Source organism: Nicotiana tabacum, chromosome 7 (genome assembly GCF_000715075.1).
Source record: "Nicotiana tabacum cultivar K326 chromosome 7, ASM71507v2, whole genome shotgun sequence".
Lineage (NCBI taxonomy): Eukaryota > Viridiplantae > Streptophyta > Magnoliopsida > Solanales > Solanaceae > Nicotiana > Nicotiana tabacum.
Window position 1 is genome coordinate 158,198,117 of NC_134086.1, and position 16,796 is coordinate 158,214,912.

Consider the following 16,796-nt stretch of genomic DNA (forward strand, 5'->3'; position numbering starts at 1 on the left):
CTAAATCCTTTTCATTGTAAATATAAAGTAGTTTTATTCCATGTACTTCCATTATGTTTCTCTAGTTTAATCAAGTTTAGTCTTGTAGCTTTGGTTTATTTTTTTTAAGCATTATTAGAGGGGATCAAGCAATCAAACTTTCTAGCAAGCAAACAATTCTCTGTACTGGTGTCTCTCCCCCTCGACACCGCGTTGCCTTTTTTTAATAACTTTCAGTAATGCAATCAAGCTTTCTTTCATTCTCAATTCTCATTTCTATACTCTCAATTGCTCTTGACATTGGTTTTTCCGTATGGCACTGACAATCTAGTCTAGCGTATGGAGGGGACCTCAGTTGGCACAGTAACTGCACTGACATTAGTTGCTTAGCCTTACGTCGCCCTTCCAAGGAATCTCAGGAAGGTGCCGCGTAACAGGGGGGATGTTGAGTTGTCCCACATCGGAAGGATTTGAGATCCTTTCTCTTCTTATATGGTCTTGGGAAATTCTCACCTCATAAGCTAGCTTTTGGAGTTGAGTTATGCCCAATTAAATAGTAGGATTTGCACGAAGTGGTTGTACAAGCTTGACTTCCAACTTTCTATAGATCATAAGATTTAAGATAAGATTTCATCTCCACTGACCAAATCTAATAGTTTTCCTCAATAAAAGTTTGTGGGATATTCAATGAAAGACTGCTGCTTGTCATTATTAAAAATTTGGTTAAAAATCGGTATGGTTAAAAAGTGCTTATTGGTTGTTTTTCAGCAAATTCAGAGATCCATCAAGATCATGGAGGCTCTGATACCACTGTTAAATCAAATGCATTTTTACCCATACCAATTTTTATCCAAATTTTTAACAATGGCAAGCAGTGTTGTCTCTTTGAATACCCCACAAACTTTCACTGGTGAAAACTATCAGATTTGGTTAATGAAGATGAAATCTAATCTAGAAGTTTATGATCTATGGAAAGTTTTAATGGAAGACAGACTTATACAACCACTTCCTGCAAATCCTACCCTTGTCCAAATCAAAGATCATTCAGATGAGAAAAACAAAAAATACAAAGCTAAAACTATAATTCAAAATTCAGTTACAGATTCAATCTTCTCTAAAATCATTGCATGAGAGACAATTTTTCAATCTTATTTTTCAACCTTCTGGCTGCTTGCATATTTTCTAAAAATTCATAACAGTGGTATCAGAGCCTCCATTGATATTGACGGATCTCCGAATTCATTGAAAAACAACCATTTTCAACCACTTTTAAATCATACGCATTTTTACCCATACAGATGTTTAACCAAAAATTTAACAATGGCAAGCAGCGATCTCTCTTTGAATATCCCACAAACTTTCACTAGTGAAAACTATCTGATTTGGTCAGTAAAGATGAAATCTTATCTTGAAACTTATGATTTATTGGAAGTTGTAATGAAAGACAGACTTATACAACTACTTCCTGCAAATCCTACCCTTGTCCAAATCAAAGCTCATTCAAATGAGAAAATTAAAAAATACAAAGCCAAAACTATAATTCAAAATTCAGTTGCAGATTCAATCCTCTCTAAAATCATTGCTTGAGATTCTATTTTTCAACTTTTTTGCTGCTTACATATTTTCTAAAAATCCATAACAATTAACAGTAACGGAAATTAAAGTACTTTTTCTTCTCCCTTTTCTTTGATGAAGATATTAATATATACCTTCAATCTTTTATCTGTTTTAAATCCTCCCTAACTACAATTTTCATGTAAGTAGCTAGCGTGCACGTAGTAATTACATTGAACAAAACAACTTATTTACATATGGTTGTCTCGTAGGAAATTAAAGTAAACCAATAATGTTTAAGTATTCAAGAAGAGAAGTCCATAGCCACATTATATTTCAATCCGTACACCTGCTAGCGTGTGTGCTATATTTTGAGGTTCAAGGCCATAACATATATTGGGCTATCAATGATTCCCCTTCAGGGGCGGACGCACACTAAATTATACGAGTTTGGCAAAATTTAATAACTTTTGTTCGAACCCTATGTATATATTAAAAAATTCATTAAATATGAACATATAATAGTTCGGCTGCTAGCGTATAGTTGCTAAAATTCATAAACTTAAAATCCTAGATACAATTATATTTCCCTCCCAAAAAGAGTTGAGCCACTTCTGCCTTGGTAACAAGGAGTTGCTCCTTTAGATATATAAAGTGATTATCCTCAGAGAGGAAATGAAAATAAGTAAGTACTTATTTTGTTGTGCTTGATGAATAAAATGGGATTTTCGTAGTTGCAATGAGTGCCATTGTGTTAATGACTCCTGAGAAAAGGAATTCTGAAAAATGGCTTCGCCCGGACTCGAACCGGAGACCTTCAGTGTGTTAGACTGACGCGATAACCAACTACACCACGAAACCTTCCTGTCAGTGAATAAGACAGATGTTTTAATTTTATTGAGTTTGTTCTATGCTCAAATTTCGCGCTCTCGTCTTACCATGTAACTTAACTTGTCTTTCGTTTTCCCTCTATTCATTTTCCTTTGTTTCTTTTTCCTAAAATGTTATACTCCTATCATACAGGAGAAATGGTTAGTGCGTTAACGATAGAGCATGTCTAAACTTAAGCTTTATGTGGGACTTCAATAGGCACAAGTTCATGATTTTTGCCTTTATTGTATAAAAAAAAACCTTTTTTCTCGTCCATAGAAGAGGAAACAAGCCATAATTAACCATTCTGTTGATAGTTTCGTTTATACTTCAAAAAGTCCAGGCAATACACTTCCCAACATTCTCAATCTTCATATATATACCAGATAAACTCATAGTAAACAATAACAATCCCTCCATCCTAGAAAAGAAAAGTTCTTGTATACGAAGGTCAAACCTTCTAATTTTTTGGTGTGGATGCAGACAGAGATTCTTTATATTTTTTAAAATCATTTAGTAGAACTTGCTCGTTGAACAAAAATAGTCATTGATTAGCCCACAGATTGAACAAGTACATGTTCATCTGATCCATCAAACCTAGTACAAAACGGAATTTTAATCCTAAAAATCTATAAACTAGGAACATGTAAATGACCATTAATAACTACTACACAAACTGACCTTGATCACTTCTCAAGTTCAGACATCTTGCCAAAAAAGAATACCAATATCAAAAAGCCTCCGCGTTTTTCAACTAATGAGACACAAATGCTGGTATTTCATCAGTGATAGTGGTTGCATCACTAGTACTGTTACTGTTAGAGTCATCGTCTTCCGTAATGTTTTGAGGATCTGGGAGTGTTGAAATGGAAAGACTGGTGTTCAAGTTTATTCCAGTACCATCATTTTTAGGTATAACTTGATGGCAAAACCTGTATGAGGAAGGTTTTGAAGGCTCGACAATGACCGAGTCTGAGGCTGCCATTATCTTTTTGGCTCCTCTGTGCATGTGCGTCTCACAGTACTTTTGACGAGGAACAGCATTCCTGCTGCATCTCCATTTCTTACCATCTGATCTTCTGCACCTCTGCGGTTCAGTTTCTGAACATGTGTTACAATTAAACCTCAAGTTAGCGTTGCCTGTCAACAGGAAGAAGCTTACAGAACTCATTTAATATACTCTTTAACATTCTAAGAATATTACAATCAAGATAATGCTGATGAGCTATTCTCAACAATCATCAAAGGTTGCTGAGCTAATAAAGGAAAGTTAAATATAAAAGAAACTAACATCTCCTTCCACCATCACCAGCTTTAATGCACAAGGATAAAAAAAACTAGAAATAGATACACAAGGTTGCTCTGAGATTGAAAATAAAGTCAATCATCATCTTACATATTTCCTCCTCCTTCTTTTTTGATAAAGTAATCATCTTCCGTTTTTTCTAAGACAAGCGTCACCTCTAAATAAGCTATCACACATGCTAGAAAGGGATCATCCTGGATCTCTTTTTAGATATTTGCAACCAAACTACCTTATATATTTCTTTTCAGCTAGTAGAGATGATGCACATCTTGTCCACCACGCTCCTATGCTCTCCTACAGGCTACAGGCCATATAATCATAACAAATCCAAGCTCATTCTCCACCTACTTCACAAAATCCTCAAGGACCTTGAAGTAATAAAAGAACATGTTAATGCTTGCTTCAACGAATTTCATGACTAGCCAACCTAAATCGCCTAAGTAGCATAGAAGACCAAGAAGCTAGAATGACAATGATCCTTCTTCCATGCAGCAACCTAACATCTGGTTTGCCTTTAACCCATCTGCCTACCTATCGGAAGAGGAAGGAGAGGCCGCTATGGTGGAAATGATCCAATAGTTCCATGATGCACCTAATAATTAGTCACTGCTCAGAGGAACTTTAATTAACAAAACCTTTTAATAATCTACAGCAAGACAATTTTCCAGGATTCTTAAACAGATGAAAGAGAAGGCAAAAAATGAAGAGGGAAAGAAGTTGATCCAATTATATAATATTGGGTTTTACCTGTAGTGTGTTGAAGATCAATCTTTGCAGATATACCAAAAACTGGAGCCAAACCACCACTATTCCTAGCATCTCCATAGCTCTGCTTTTGGTTGGTTTTGCTTGGACTAATATGGTTGAAATCAATACTCTTGCTATCAGTGTCGTTACCAGCGATGAAAGATTGGGTTCTTATGCAAGTTGTGGTGTCCTTTCTATTGAAAGTCATGTGGTTGTCTAGTTTCTCACTGCTGTTGCAGGAATTGGTGGGTCTTGGTTTAGCAGATGAATCCTCGACGCTGTTATTTTGGTTATTTCTGCTAGTAGAAGACAAACAAGAAGTTTTACTACTAGCAGGAGCACATTTGCTACCGGGATCATCAGAATTAGCATACAGTTTAGTTCTCTTGGGAGTGATACATATATCATCTGATTTCATAACATGTTCGGAAGCTTCCACAAGCTTTCTTGAACGACGACCCCTATGCATGTGCTGCCCACAGTACTTCTGGCCTGGAATCACATCCCTTTTGCACCTCCATTTCTTACCATCAGTTCTTCTGCACCTCCCTGGTTCAGGATCCATCATGCTTGCGTAATCAAATCTTCCCACTGAAACCAGCACCCATATTAAAAAATTAAATCGTTATGACAATGCTTAAAAATCCTAAATATTCACGAATCCAAGTCCTCCCATTATGTGAATGAAATATAGTATCATACATGGAGACACATTTACTCTAGCCCTAAACTATCAACGAATATTGACAACAGATATGCATTCCCCGCATCAAGCTACCTATGAAGTAAAGATTTTTAGAAATTAAAAGCATAAGAGTAAGCCAAGCTATTGAGTTTTTCAAATTTTGAGCTCATACAGTAGGAATAACGCACCAAGCAATGCTTTCCCGCCATACAGTGGGACGGTGGGAGGAAAAGATGGTGTAAAGTATGAAGACGAGTCACCAAAGATCAATTCTAGTATAAATCCAGGGTAAATTTTAATATTAAAATAAATCAGTAATCAGTAGCGAAGCCAGGAAATTCAATAAGGGTCTTCAAATTTTGAAGACTCTTTGCTAGTGGGCTATGCAAGGGTGTTCAAAGTTTATATTATAATCAATAACAAGTGATATTTTACCCGTATAATTTTTCAGCCAAGGGTGTTCAGTTGATCACCCTTGGCCATACATAACTTCGCCCCTGTCTGTAATCCATAATGACCATCAAATTTATCGTATTCTCGTGCAGCAACTAGGATGCATCTAATAGGGGAATCAAAGAACAGACTACAGAATGTCTAGGCAAGGGGGGGTCTAATATAACAGGGGAAGAGCCGAAACTCAATAAAAATATCCAAGACAAAACCAAATTTTTTCCAGCAAATGAACTTCATACAATGTATTACCAAGTTTCAGAAAGCAAGAAAATCATTCTCGATAAGCTAAAGTCGGTTCAATTTGGGATCTCAAACATTCTTATCTTTATGCCTTTCCACTCTGTTGTTCAAAAAAAAGAAAAATAATTCAAGTAGCTAGAAATAAACAAGACAGTTCCCCCATTACTATTAGACCTAGCTACTAAAACAAAGGAGAATCATCCATTAATATTTCACTAGTTCATCCAGAAAAGGCACATTCTTGAATAGATAGCACCAATTTGGTTCCTTCAATTAGTAGAATATAATATGGAAAAGAAATTATCTTTAAGAGAAGAAGTACAAATAACCATGCAATTGTTCTTGATATAATTAACAATAACAAAATTAAAAGGGCAGAAAAAGAGCCAAAGAAGAGGAACATTACAGGTAGGGTAAAGTTTGTTGATTACAGCAGAGCCCAAGGAGCTGGAAACAGTATTCCAAATGGTGAAAAAGAGATGAAAAGGAACTGGAAGACCAGAGACTATGTACTTAAAAATCACAGCTTGGAGCTGTAGTTCATGAAACTGGACTGTTGTGAACACAGACTTGGCAATGGCATTGACACCTTTTTCTTCTTCCTCAACCACATAGCCTAAAGACAACTTTATGCAAGGTGGTGACCCTTCATTCTTCTCTCTTTCATCTTTTCCTTCATCAAAGTAAGTATAATTTAATCAGTATCACAAACCCCACAAAGCAAAATTCAATCTTTCGCAGATAAAACAAATATAAACATGTAGTAACAGAGATAGAGATATAGAGATACAGAGAGAGAGAGAGAGAGATACCAGAGTGAGAAAGGGGTGTGGCAGAAGAGAGATGAGGCTGCATTTCTTGACTTTTTTACATGGGAGAAAAGCAAACTGCTGCAACTAAACCGAGTAGTAAAAATTTACTTAGCCAGAAATTGGAGAGTGTCTCAGTTTATGAGAATACAGCTGAGAGTGCTGACACTTGCCAGAGGCATCAAAGCCAAAACTGATGAGCACTGTAGGATAGAAAACAACAAACAATAAAGAGATGTCCCTTCTTTCATCTCATTTTATACCACATGCATATAGTACTAATGCTCAAAATTTTATTTTGTGTTTCTTACAACTAACAACTAGTAGTATGAGTCATCGTTTTTGTTTCATACTTTTGTGAACCCAAATTTATGTGGATCCAAAAATATAAGATTGGGGTCCACAAATTTGTAAGACAAAAGTAGTCTTACACAACTAATGTAAGTTGTGTGAGACACACAATAAAACTTCTCGTATTACTACTATTACTTAATTATATACTCCTATAAATATACACTTAGGGGTCGTTTGGTATGAGGTATAAGGGTGGTATAAAAATTTAATGTCACCTTAATACTCTGTTTGGTTAGCAAACCAGGTATAAGTTATCCCGGTGTTAATTTTAACACTGGGATAACTTATACCTTATAGAATGTGGGGTAATTAGCATCGATATAATTTATACCTTCTTTTTAGAAATTATGCAATTGTCATTCTTAATACAACATACCAAACAACGAATAAATAACAATCCCAGCATAACTCATCTCAATATAACTTATACCAATATAAATAATCGTATTTCAACCAAACGACCCCTAAGATATTAAATAGTAATTCGAGAATTAGATTGATAAAAAAAATAGCATTTAAAATTTTGAAAGTTATGAAAAATTTAGTAAATAGAAGGGAGTATCATGAACTTGGAAACTCCAAAATACAAAGAGTATCATGTGATTTAAGAACTACTCTCTCATTTTTTATGGTGTTTAGTTGACCATGTAATACTCTATAAGACATACATATTGACACAGTACATTATATTAGTAGTAGTTAAAAAATTTTAAAGCAACAAGACATATTGACTCATACATTATATTAATTAATAGTAGTTGAAAAATGTTAAAGCAATAATGGTAATGTTAAATGATACTACCTATTAAAAAACTATTTTAAAATTTAAAGTACTTCAAGAATTTATTAGTGAATTAAATATTTGAACTTTTTTTGCTAATAAGTTAGAACCAAAAGAATAGGAGTAGTAATGTTTTTAAAGATAACAAAAAGGACAAAAAAAAAAAAAACAGGTAGGAGTATAATTGAACAACAACACGGCACTCAACCCATGAAGAAAACAAAAGAACATAGGTCAGGGCAGGGGAAGTCACTCATTACTGTCATGCAGGTTGTGGCAGCTGCTGCCATATGGCCATTTCCCTACATTTGTCTGTAAATGTGAACATCATAGTAGTAAAAGTGATTAAAGTGAGTGGTCAGAGGTTTCTGACATTTATCAGTTTTTACAGCCTTAACGTAAATGGGCAGTGTACCATTCAGACCAACACCATTTCAGAAGAATTTTGTGATATCTACTGTACTACTACTAGTACTCTTCTTCACTAGAATAATGGCCAAACGCTACGTCTTAGTACTCCGGTTAAACAAGTAGCTTCAATTATCCGGTAAACACTGTTATTTACTATAGCTTTTCTTAGGGCTCCTTTGCTACGAGAGATAAGTGATAATTAATTTCTAAATTAAATATTAAATTAAGTTTACTTTACATTTGATTGAGATAAAATCATGGTATTACTAATCCTGAAATTAGTTATCTCTAAATTGTAATATTTTTTATCCCATAAGAAGTGGGATAACTAATCCCTAAATAACTAATCCGAAAATAATTATTCATGAAATAACTTCTTTCCCAACCAAACAACCCCTTTAGAGTATTTTAGGACAATATTTGGTTGAAGTTCTTGATCACCTATGTTTGGACAATATGTGATTGAAGTTAGACGAAAAAATACTATATGTAGTTGAAGTTACAAAAATATATTATTTGTAGTTGAAGTTTAAAAAATAAATATTTGGAGTTGTTTGATCGTTTGGACTTTGGTGTGAGAGGGATTATATTGTATGGGTTAAAATTAGGTCGAGTTTAGTGAATATAAATGGATGAGCTGAGGCCGAGGTTGAAGCCAAGCTTGGGCCAGTGGCGAGGAGTCGCCCAGAGAGAGGGACCAGTGCCAAGGTCAAGTAGAGAACAAACAACAACAACGCTTAGAATATTCTTAGGATTATGAATAGGAATATTCCATTGAATATTCTCCCAATTGTACTTTTTTAGGATTTTCTAGGAATATCTCTTATAAATAGGAAGAGAGGGGGAACAAAAAGGGGCTTCTGGACTTTTCTGAGAGGAACATCTTGTAAAAGGTTGACTATCAAGAACATACAAAAAGCTTGTCTTGTATCCTCTGTTTGATTCCATTGCTAAACATTCCTCTTTTATTCACAAGATCCAAGAACACTTTGTCCATTCCCATAGTCTATTGTCACACGCTATAGTCAGAAGAAGGAATCATCCAACTCATTCAATATTTGGGTGACAAATTCCTTTTTATTACATTTAGTGACATTTGTCACATTTATTGCATGTTTTCATTCTCATATTTATTGATAATCATTTAGCATTAACTTGGCATTCATTGACTTGCACACGGTTCATACCATCAAGATTATCGAACTTCAGATCTAGGATTTATTATATTTAACTAGGATTTACCTTTTATCTACTTATTAAATTGGTTTAACAAAAAAAGCCTAAAATTTTTTGGTTAAATATGAAATTATTTTAATATATAAGTTTTCCATAAATGCATAACTAAGTGACTAACGGAACCTTTGGTTGACTACATACTAATTCATGCATAACTTGTGCCAACAGGTAACACTCACACCATTGTTGACGTAAATAACGACGCCCTCGCAGCTATTCTGAGGAAAATGGAAGAAATAGAGAATGATAATAAAGCACTCCACGACCAAATGAGGGAGCACCAAAAAAGGGTTGATAAGATACCAGGTGCCCCGAAACTTCTGCCAAAACGGAACGTCGGTCGGTTTGTGGAACAGCCGTACAGCGAGGAGGCAACCCCACATGTCATACCCAAAACCTTCAAAATGCCACCGTATTTGAAAATATAGAACGACACAATGGACCCTGAAGACCATATCATTCATTACGTCATGTGCTGCTGAAGAAGTTCGGCGAAATCCTAATATGGGGAGCCTTAATATGGTACTCACAAATACCAGCATGTTCTACAATGACTTTCGAAGAAATGGCCGACAAGTTCGTCACCGTCCATGCTGGGGCCAAGAAAGCAGAAGCCAGAGTGAATGACATATTCGCCATCAAATAATCGTCTGGCGAAGGACTTAGGGACTTCCTTGCCCAGTTCAACATAGTAAGAATGAGCCTGACAAATATGTCATAGGGGATGGCGGTAGCGACCTTTCAAAACGGGTTAAAAAGGAACACGTTGAGGGCGACCAAAAATTATTAAGCAGACTCATGAAATACCTTCCAACCACCTGGGAAGAAATTCACAATGCTTACTTTGCTGAGGTGAGAGCAGACGAAGACGACCTCAATGGTCCAACTCAACGGTTAACGTCAGTCCAAATGGAATCAAGGAAAGATCGTCGGAATGAAAGCTGAAGAGATTACGCAAGACTACGACTCAATCGGGAAAGGCATCAACCGTACATCAGAGCGGCCATCCCACTACCTCCCCGCCAAGCCGAAGGGGCGTCCAGGCCATAGACGGGGACTCACCGAAACGAAAGAGGTATGCCTCCACTTTTATCTACTCATAATTTTTTTGTGTCTCCTTCCGAAATAGTTTACGCCCTAGAGAAGCTCGGTCCCAAGGTAAAATGGCCACAAAAGATGAAGTCAGACCCAAATTCCAGAAAGTTGAATGCCTTCTGCGAGTTCCATCAGGAACGGGGCCAATCGACCGAGGATTGCATAGCCCTACGACAAGAAGTAGTAAACATGCTCCACCAAGGACATTTAAAGGAGCTTATGAGCGACTGAGGGAGAGCCTTGACTTTGGACGAGAACAACATCAAGGCCCCCAAAGCGACCCTCCCTCTCCCGCACCATCCAAATGATCATCGGCAGAGGCGACAAAGCAACAATCAACCATGTGAAGTTAATCACCACACACAAATTGAAGCGGTCGATCACCCATGAACGGTATGATGACCTCGAAGACAGTATCATATTCGATAAGTCAGATACCCATGGTTTGACTTTTCCTTATTTCGATGTTATTGTCATTACTTTACAAATTTCAGATACCAATGTAAAAGGAATCATGGTAGAGGACAGGAACGATGCGTGTATTATCCACCCTAGAGTTCTCACACAAATGAGACTCAAGGATAAGATAGTACCATACTGCATAACACTAACAGGTTTGAAGAATGCAGTTGAATGAACCTCCGGAGAGATAACATTGCACGTTCTAGCCGGGGGCGTCACCCTGGAAACAACATTCCATGTCATGAACCAAGACACATCCTACAATGCCATTTTAGGGCGACCTTGGATACATGCCATGAGGGCCATCCTGTCCAGTATTATCAGATCATCAAGTTCCCTACTCCGTGTGGAATATTCAGCATCCAGGGTGAACAATGCACAGCTTAAGAATGCTATCGCATCGCCCAAGATTGCACATACACTCAACAGTTAAGAGGGGAGGGCTCAAGAGCATAGCAATTACCGAAGTCGGGGACCGAGTCCAACGAACAAATAGACATCGTCAAAGACCCTGACATCATGGAAGACACAAGGTCAATAGTGGAAGACCTCGATCACGTCCAGTTGTACAAAAGAGAGCATAACAAAAAAGCCTGCATCAGCCACAAACTCAATAAACCAAGTAAATTCTATAAATTTTTAACTGACAATGCCGATCTGTTTGCTTTCTCACATGTAGATATGCCAGGTATCCCGAAAGACATTGCAATACACAAGTTGAATGTCGATCCACTCTACCCATCGATACGACAAATCAAAAAAAAGTTCAATGTTGCAATCAACGAGGCCGTCCGTGAAGAGGTAGAAAAATTGCTTGCTAACAGTTCCATTCGAGAGTCAAAGTACCCCCAATGGGTCACCAACGTGGTCATGGTGAAAAAGAAAAATGGGAAATGGCGCATGTGCATAGACTTCACGGACCTAAACAAAGCCTACCGGAACGACTCCTTCCCATTGCCTCACATCGATTAGCTTATTGACACAATAGCGGGGCACGAGTTATTTAAGCTTCTTGGATGCCTACTCAGGCTACAACCAAATCTTCATAGAGGAGGAGGACTGGGAAAATACCACCTTCATCACCCACCAAGGGACGTACTGCTACAAAGTCATGTCGTTCGGGTTGAAAAATGCAGGGGCGACCTATCAGAGGCTGGTCACCAATATGTTCAAAGAGCAACTCGGCAAAACGATGAAAGTCTATGTAGACAACATGTTGGTCAAATCAAAAAGAAAAGAGGACCATATCGACCACCTGAGGGAAGCCTTCGACATACTTAGGCGATATGGCATGAAACTGAACCCTGAAAAGTGCGCCTTTGGCATGCACTCGGGAAAGTTCCTTGGCTTTTTGGTGCAGAGAGGCATTGAGGCCAATCCCGACCAAATCAAGGCGATAGAAGGAATACCTGAAAATTTTGACCAACAAGTAACAGGTGCAGAAGCTGACCGGCCGTATAGCCACCCTGTTTAGTTTCACCTCGCGATCCTCTGACAAATGCCACAAATTCTTCAATGTACTCAAAAGGACAACAAACTCAAGTAGAATTCTGAATGCATTCATTCCCTAAAAGAATTAAAGGCATACTTGTCCCCGCCCCCACTACTTGCCAAGGCAGAACCTGGCTAACGTCTCTTAATCTACCTAGCTGTATCCGACGTCGCAGTAAGCACAGTCTTGGTCCGTGAAAACAAAGGTACGCAATCTCCAATCTATTACACTAGAAAAACCCTGGTCGACGTCGAAACAAGGTATCCCCACATCGAAAAATTGGCTCTAGCATTAGTCGTAGCTTCATGAAAGCTTAGACCCTATTTTCAATGCCACTCCATCTCGATAGTCAAGACCTTCACCCTAAGAAGCATCCTATATCAACCCGAGTTATCGGGTAGATTGGCCAAGTGCACCATCGAATTAACCGAGCACGATATAACATATCGGCCGCGAACAGCGATAAAGTCGTAAGTACTCGCCGACTTCAGCGACAAAATAATACCTGAGGCCGAGCAAGAAGCCTCCTGTACCTCCCCCCAAGTCATCCAAGCTATGGTTCTTGTACACCCATGGTGCCTCCAATGCGTCAGGATCTGGACTGGGACTTATTCTCGAGGTCCCAACAGGCGAAGTCATCCGCCAGTCTATACGGTATCCTGACATGACTAACAATGAGGCCTAATATGAGGCCGTAATTGCAGGACTGAAACTAGCTCTCAAGAATGGAGCACAGCGAGTCATACTCCGATGTGACTCATAACTCATCGTCAACCAAGTCACAAGGACGTTCCAAATCAAAGAACAGAGGCTACTAAATATCAGGCAAAAATTCATAAGCTAATGCCCGAGTTCGACGAGTGCCAACTCGACAAGATACCTCGAGCACAAAACATCGAAGCAGACTGCCTCGCAAAATTAGTAGCGGCCACCAAGAACATAAGCGAAAAAGAAAATGTCACCCTCCTTCGTTCGTCAATAGACCAAATTGAGGTACGCACTATAAACTTGACTTGGGGCTGGCGCAACCATATTATGTCGTATTTGCTGGACGGAGTGCTCCCACCTAACAAAAAAGAAGCCAAGAAGCTTTGAATGCAGGCGGCCAGATACAACATCATCGACCATGCCTTGTACAAAAAAACATTTGGCAGTCCCTTGGCGAAATGCCTAGAACCAATCCAAACTAGGCGTATCCTCGGAGAAGTACACCAAGGCCACTGTGGAGCCCATACAATCGAGCCCTCGTTAGATGTCTCATACGATCAGGCTATTACTAGCCCACCATGAAAAGGGAAGCCGCCGACTTCGTTAGAAAGTACAAGCAATACCAAAAATACGCTCCAATGATTCACCAGGTGGGCGAGCACCTCCACTCAGTCACATCACCTTGGTCATTCATCAAATGGGGGATGGACATCATCGGACCCCTTCTAGCAGGATGAGGTAATGTACGATTTCTTTTGGTTTTAACTAACTATTTTTGCAAGTGGGTAGAAGCAGAAGCATTCGCCCAAATATGCGAACAGGAATTTATCACATTCATATGGAGTAACATCATATGCCGCTTCGGCATCCCCAAAGAAATCAGTTGTGACAACAGACCCCAATTCACCAGAAAAAAATACCACTAAATTCTTTGAGAAATGGCATATCAAGAGAATACTCTTCACGCCATATCATCCTGTAGGCAATGGTCAGGCGGAGTCCTCCAACAAAACAATACTGAACATCATGAAGAAGAAGCTTGAGAACGCTAAGGGACTATGGCCAGAACTGCTATCGAAAGCTATGGGCATAACGTACCACGCCAAAAACAAGCACAGGAGAAACTCCATATTTATTAGTCTATAGGAGAGACGCAATGATACCAGTCGGGGAACCAAGTTTGAGATACTCCAATGAGAGTGGACCAAGTAACGATGAAAGTAGAAAGCAAAACCTCGACAAAGCAGATGAGCGAAGAGACATGGCCTACATAAGAATGATAGCTCAAAAACAGCAAGCATAACGGTACTACAACAAAAATTCCAAAGTTAGACCACTTAAAGTGGGGGACTATCTACTCAAAGCCAAAACACAAGCGAGCAAAGACTGACGGGAAGGCAAACTGAGAACCAATTGGGACGGACCATACAAAATCACGACAACAGCAAACAAAGGGTCATTCCAACTAGAAACAATGGAGGGAAAACTGCTACCAAACAATTGGAACGTCGCCCACCTCAAATACTTCAACTTCTGAAGACGAATGTCCTCCAAGTCGTACTCTTTTTCCCTCACCTGAGTTTTGTCCCAATTGGGTTTTCTTAGGGAGGTTTTAATGAGGCGACGAAGAGGGCGTCTCGAAGTTTAGGTATTTAGTTCATCGCCCCGCCTATCGACTACTTCTCTAGGCTGAGCGATGAAGGGCCTTTCCATTCTGGGACGACTCCTCGAATGTATGTACGGACCGAATAGAAACATGTAATATTATCCAATGAATAAACAAAGTAGTATATGACATTCTTACACAACTCCACCAAATTTACACATCTCGCCAACACAAAGGAAATGTACATTCGACCTCGTTCGAATTAACAAAGTAAATGTACATTCGATCACTCGAATTACTTTCTAAGTCTACATTCGACCTCACTCGAATTAACTTACATTCGACCTTATTCGAATTAACAAAGGAAATGTACATTCATTCTCACTCGAATTATTTTCTAAGTCTACATTCAACCTCGCTCGAATTAACTTACATTTGACCTCGTTCGAATCAATCTACATTCGACCTCGCTCTTATTAACTTGTATTCGACCTCGTTTAATCGATCTACATTCGATCTCATTCGAATCAACTAACATTAGAGCTTGCTCGAATTAACTTACATTCGAGCTCGTTCGAATCGATCTACATTCGACCTCGTTCGAATCAACTTACATTTGACCGACCGAAAAGTCAGGGACTTTCTCAGAAAATAAGACACTCACTGGAAAGAAAAAAGAGAGAAGAGCCAAAAATACATAGCAAAAGACAATTGTTCCATTTCAATCATTCCATTCCAATACATTTTACAAAGGGCTTGAAAGACGCCCCCACAAAACGAAAACAGCAAAACATAAAAAATAAAAACTAAGTACAAAGACTTCACGCTGCATCGTCCCTTCCATCACCGACATCCCTGGCATACTCATCGTCGTACCAAAGGTCGGAGGCAAGCCCATCTAACGCATCTTCATCCTCGTCCTCGCCGAGCATAACAGGATCATAACCACAAACGTCACGAGCTGCATATGCCTTGACACGAACATCCTCAAATTCCACCTCGAAAATCTTTCTAGCCATCTTCAGAGACCTGTATATGTCAATTTGGGCATCAATATTAACCCATATTTCATACAAATCCCGTGACACACCAAAATCGACAGAAACATAAGAAGTAGACGGTTGGTCCTGCTGTTGCGCCTTCTCGACTCTTAGGGCGGCACCCTGCTCATTCAGCTCAAATAGCTCTGCCTCCAAACCCCCAATCTGCTCTTCAAACCTTTCCTCCTTGAGCACCAAAGTCTTCGCCTCAGTAGCTCGCTCAGACCTGCAAACGTGGAGGGTACCCCTAGGGTTGTCGCCTCCGCTACAGCGGCCATTCTAGCTTTCTCAGATCGGCCCAACTCTTTGACCCTAGTGCTCAACTCACCCCTTAGGTTGACGGCCCTTGTTTCGCTCTGCTCGAGCTCGACCCTTAAAGACACTACCTGCGCCTGAAGGTCAGTATTCTCAGCCATCAATCCCTTGCTCACCTTGAGCTCATCCTCTTTAGCCCTCAGCGCCCCCTCAAGCACGCTGCATCTGCCGATGGACCTCATAAGCTCCTCGTCCTTCTCCATTAGCTTATCATCTTTCTGCTTGAGCCCATCGCGAAGCGTCTCAAACTGGTCATCCTTGATAAGTAAGTTGACTAGTGTTCAGTGCTTAGAACGACACTCTCTATGCTTGGATACCATCTTCTTGAAGAGGGCCGTCCTTCGCTCTTCCCGCCGATCATGCTCAATCTCCATGATGAGGGTCTGACACGCAAAAGAAGACAAGTCAGCGGAAGTAAACTACACATATGAAATGAACTTAACATGGGAAAAGCAAGCTTACTCTCAAGGCCATGACATATATACCCAACAATAGATCCACATCCTTCAGCGGCTGCAGCGTCCTGTTCTCAGAGTCTATGTACAGAGGAGCGAAGGCCGGCACCGCCCATTCTGCGTTGGCCAAGAGGTTATAATCTACGGGGATGACTATGTGTCGATCAGGCCCCTCCTTCCTTATATCCACTCGGGTGA

General features: G+C 39.3%; 1 protein-coding gene and 1 non-coding gene across 3 annotated transcripts; both read right to left on the reverse strand.

Moving 5' to 3' along the window:
* Positions 1-2,320: 2,320 nt before the first annotated feature.
* TRNAV-AAC (transfer RNA valine (anticodon AAC)) lies at positions 2,321-2,394 on the reverse strand. The gene has a single exon. It is a non-coding gene; the product is annotated as a tRNA-Val (tRNA).
* Positions 2,395-2,897: 503 nt separating this feature from the next.
* Positions 2,898-6,872, reverse strand: LOC107795016 (growth-regulating factor 9). Of its 2 annotated transcripts, none has more exons than XM_016617605.2 (4): positions 6,647-6,851; positions 6,241-6,507; positions 4,457-5,047; positions 2,898-3,543 (listed from the first exon to the last, which is right to left on the reverse strand). In XM_016617605.2, the coding sequence occupies exons 1-4, from the start codon at positions 6,687-6,689 to the stop codon at positions 3,158-3,160; spliced, it is 1,287 nt and encodes a 428-aa protein (XP_016473091.1). In that variant the 5' UTR covers positions 6,690-6,851; the 3' UTR covers positions 2,898-3,157. The 2 variants fall into 2 exon arrangements, with proteins under 2 accessions (XP_016473091.1, XP_016473165.1); XM_016617679.2 differs by having other exon boundaries at positions 2,900-3,504; positions 6,647-6,872.
* Between the last annotated feature and the right edge of the window lie 9,924 nt (positions 6,873-16,796).

What these genes read in the sequence shown, in the direction of transcription:
- LOC107795016 (XM_016617605.2), bottom strand. Translation starts at nt 6,689, where the DNA reads ATGCAGCCTCATCTCTCTTCTGCCACACCCCTTTCTCACTCTG. An exon ending in CACACCCCTTTCTCACTCTG is followed by an intron (nt 6,508 to 6,646) that starts GTATCTCTCTCT and finishes ACTTTGATGAAG; the next exon opens with GAAAAGATGAAAGAGAGAAG. An exon ending in CAACAAACTTTACCCTACCT is followed by an intron (nt 5,048 to 6,240) that starts GTAATGTTCCTC and finishes TGCTGGTTTCAG; the next exon opens with TGGGAAGATTTGATTACGCA.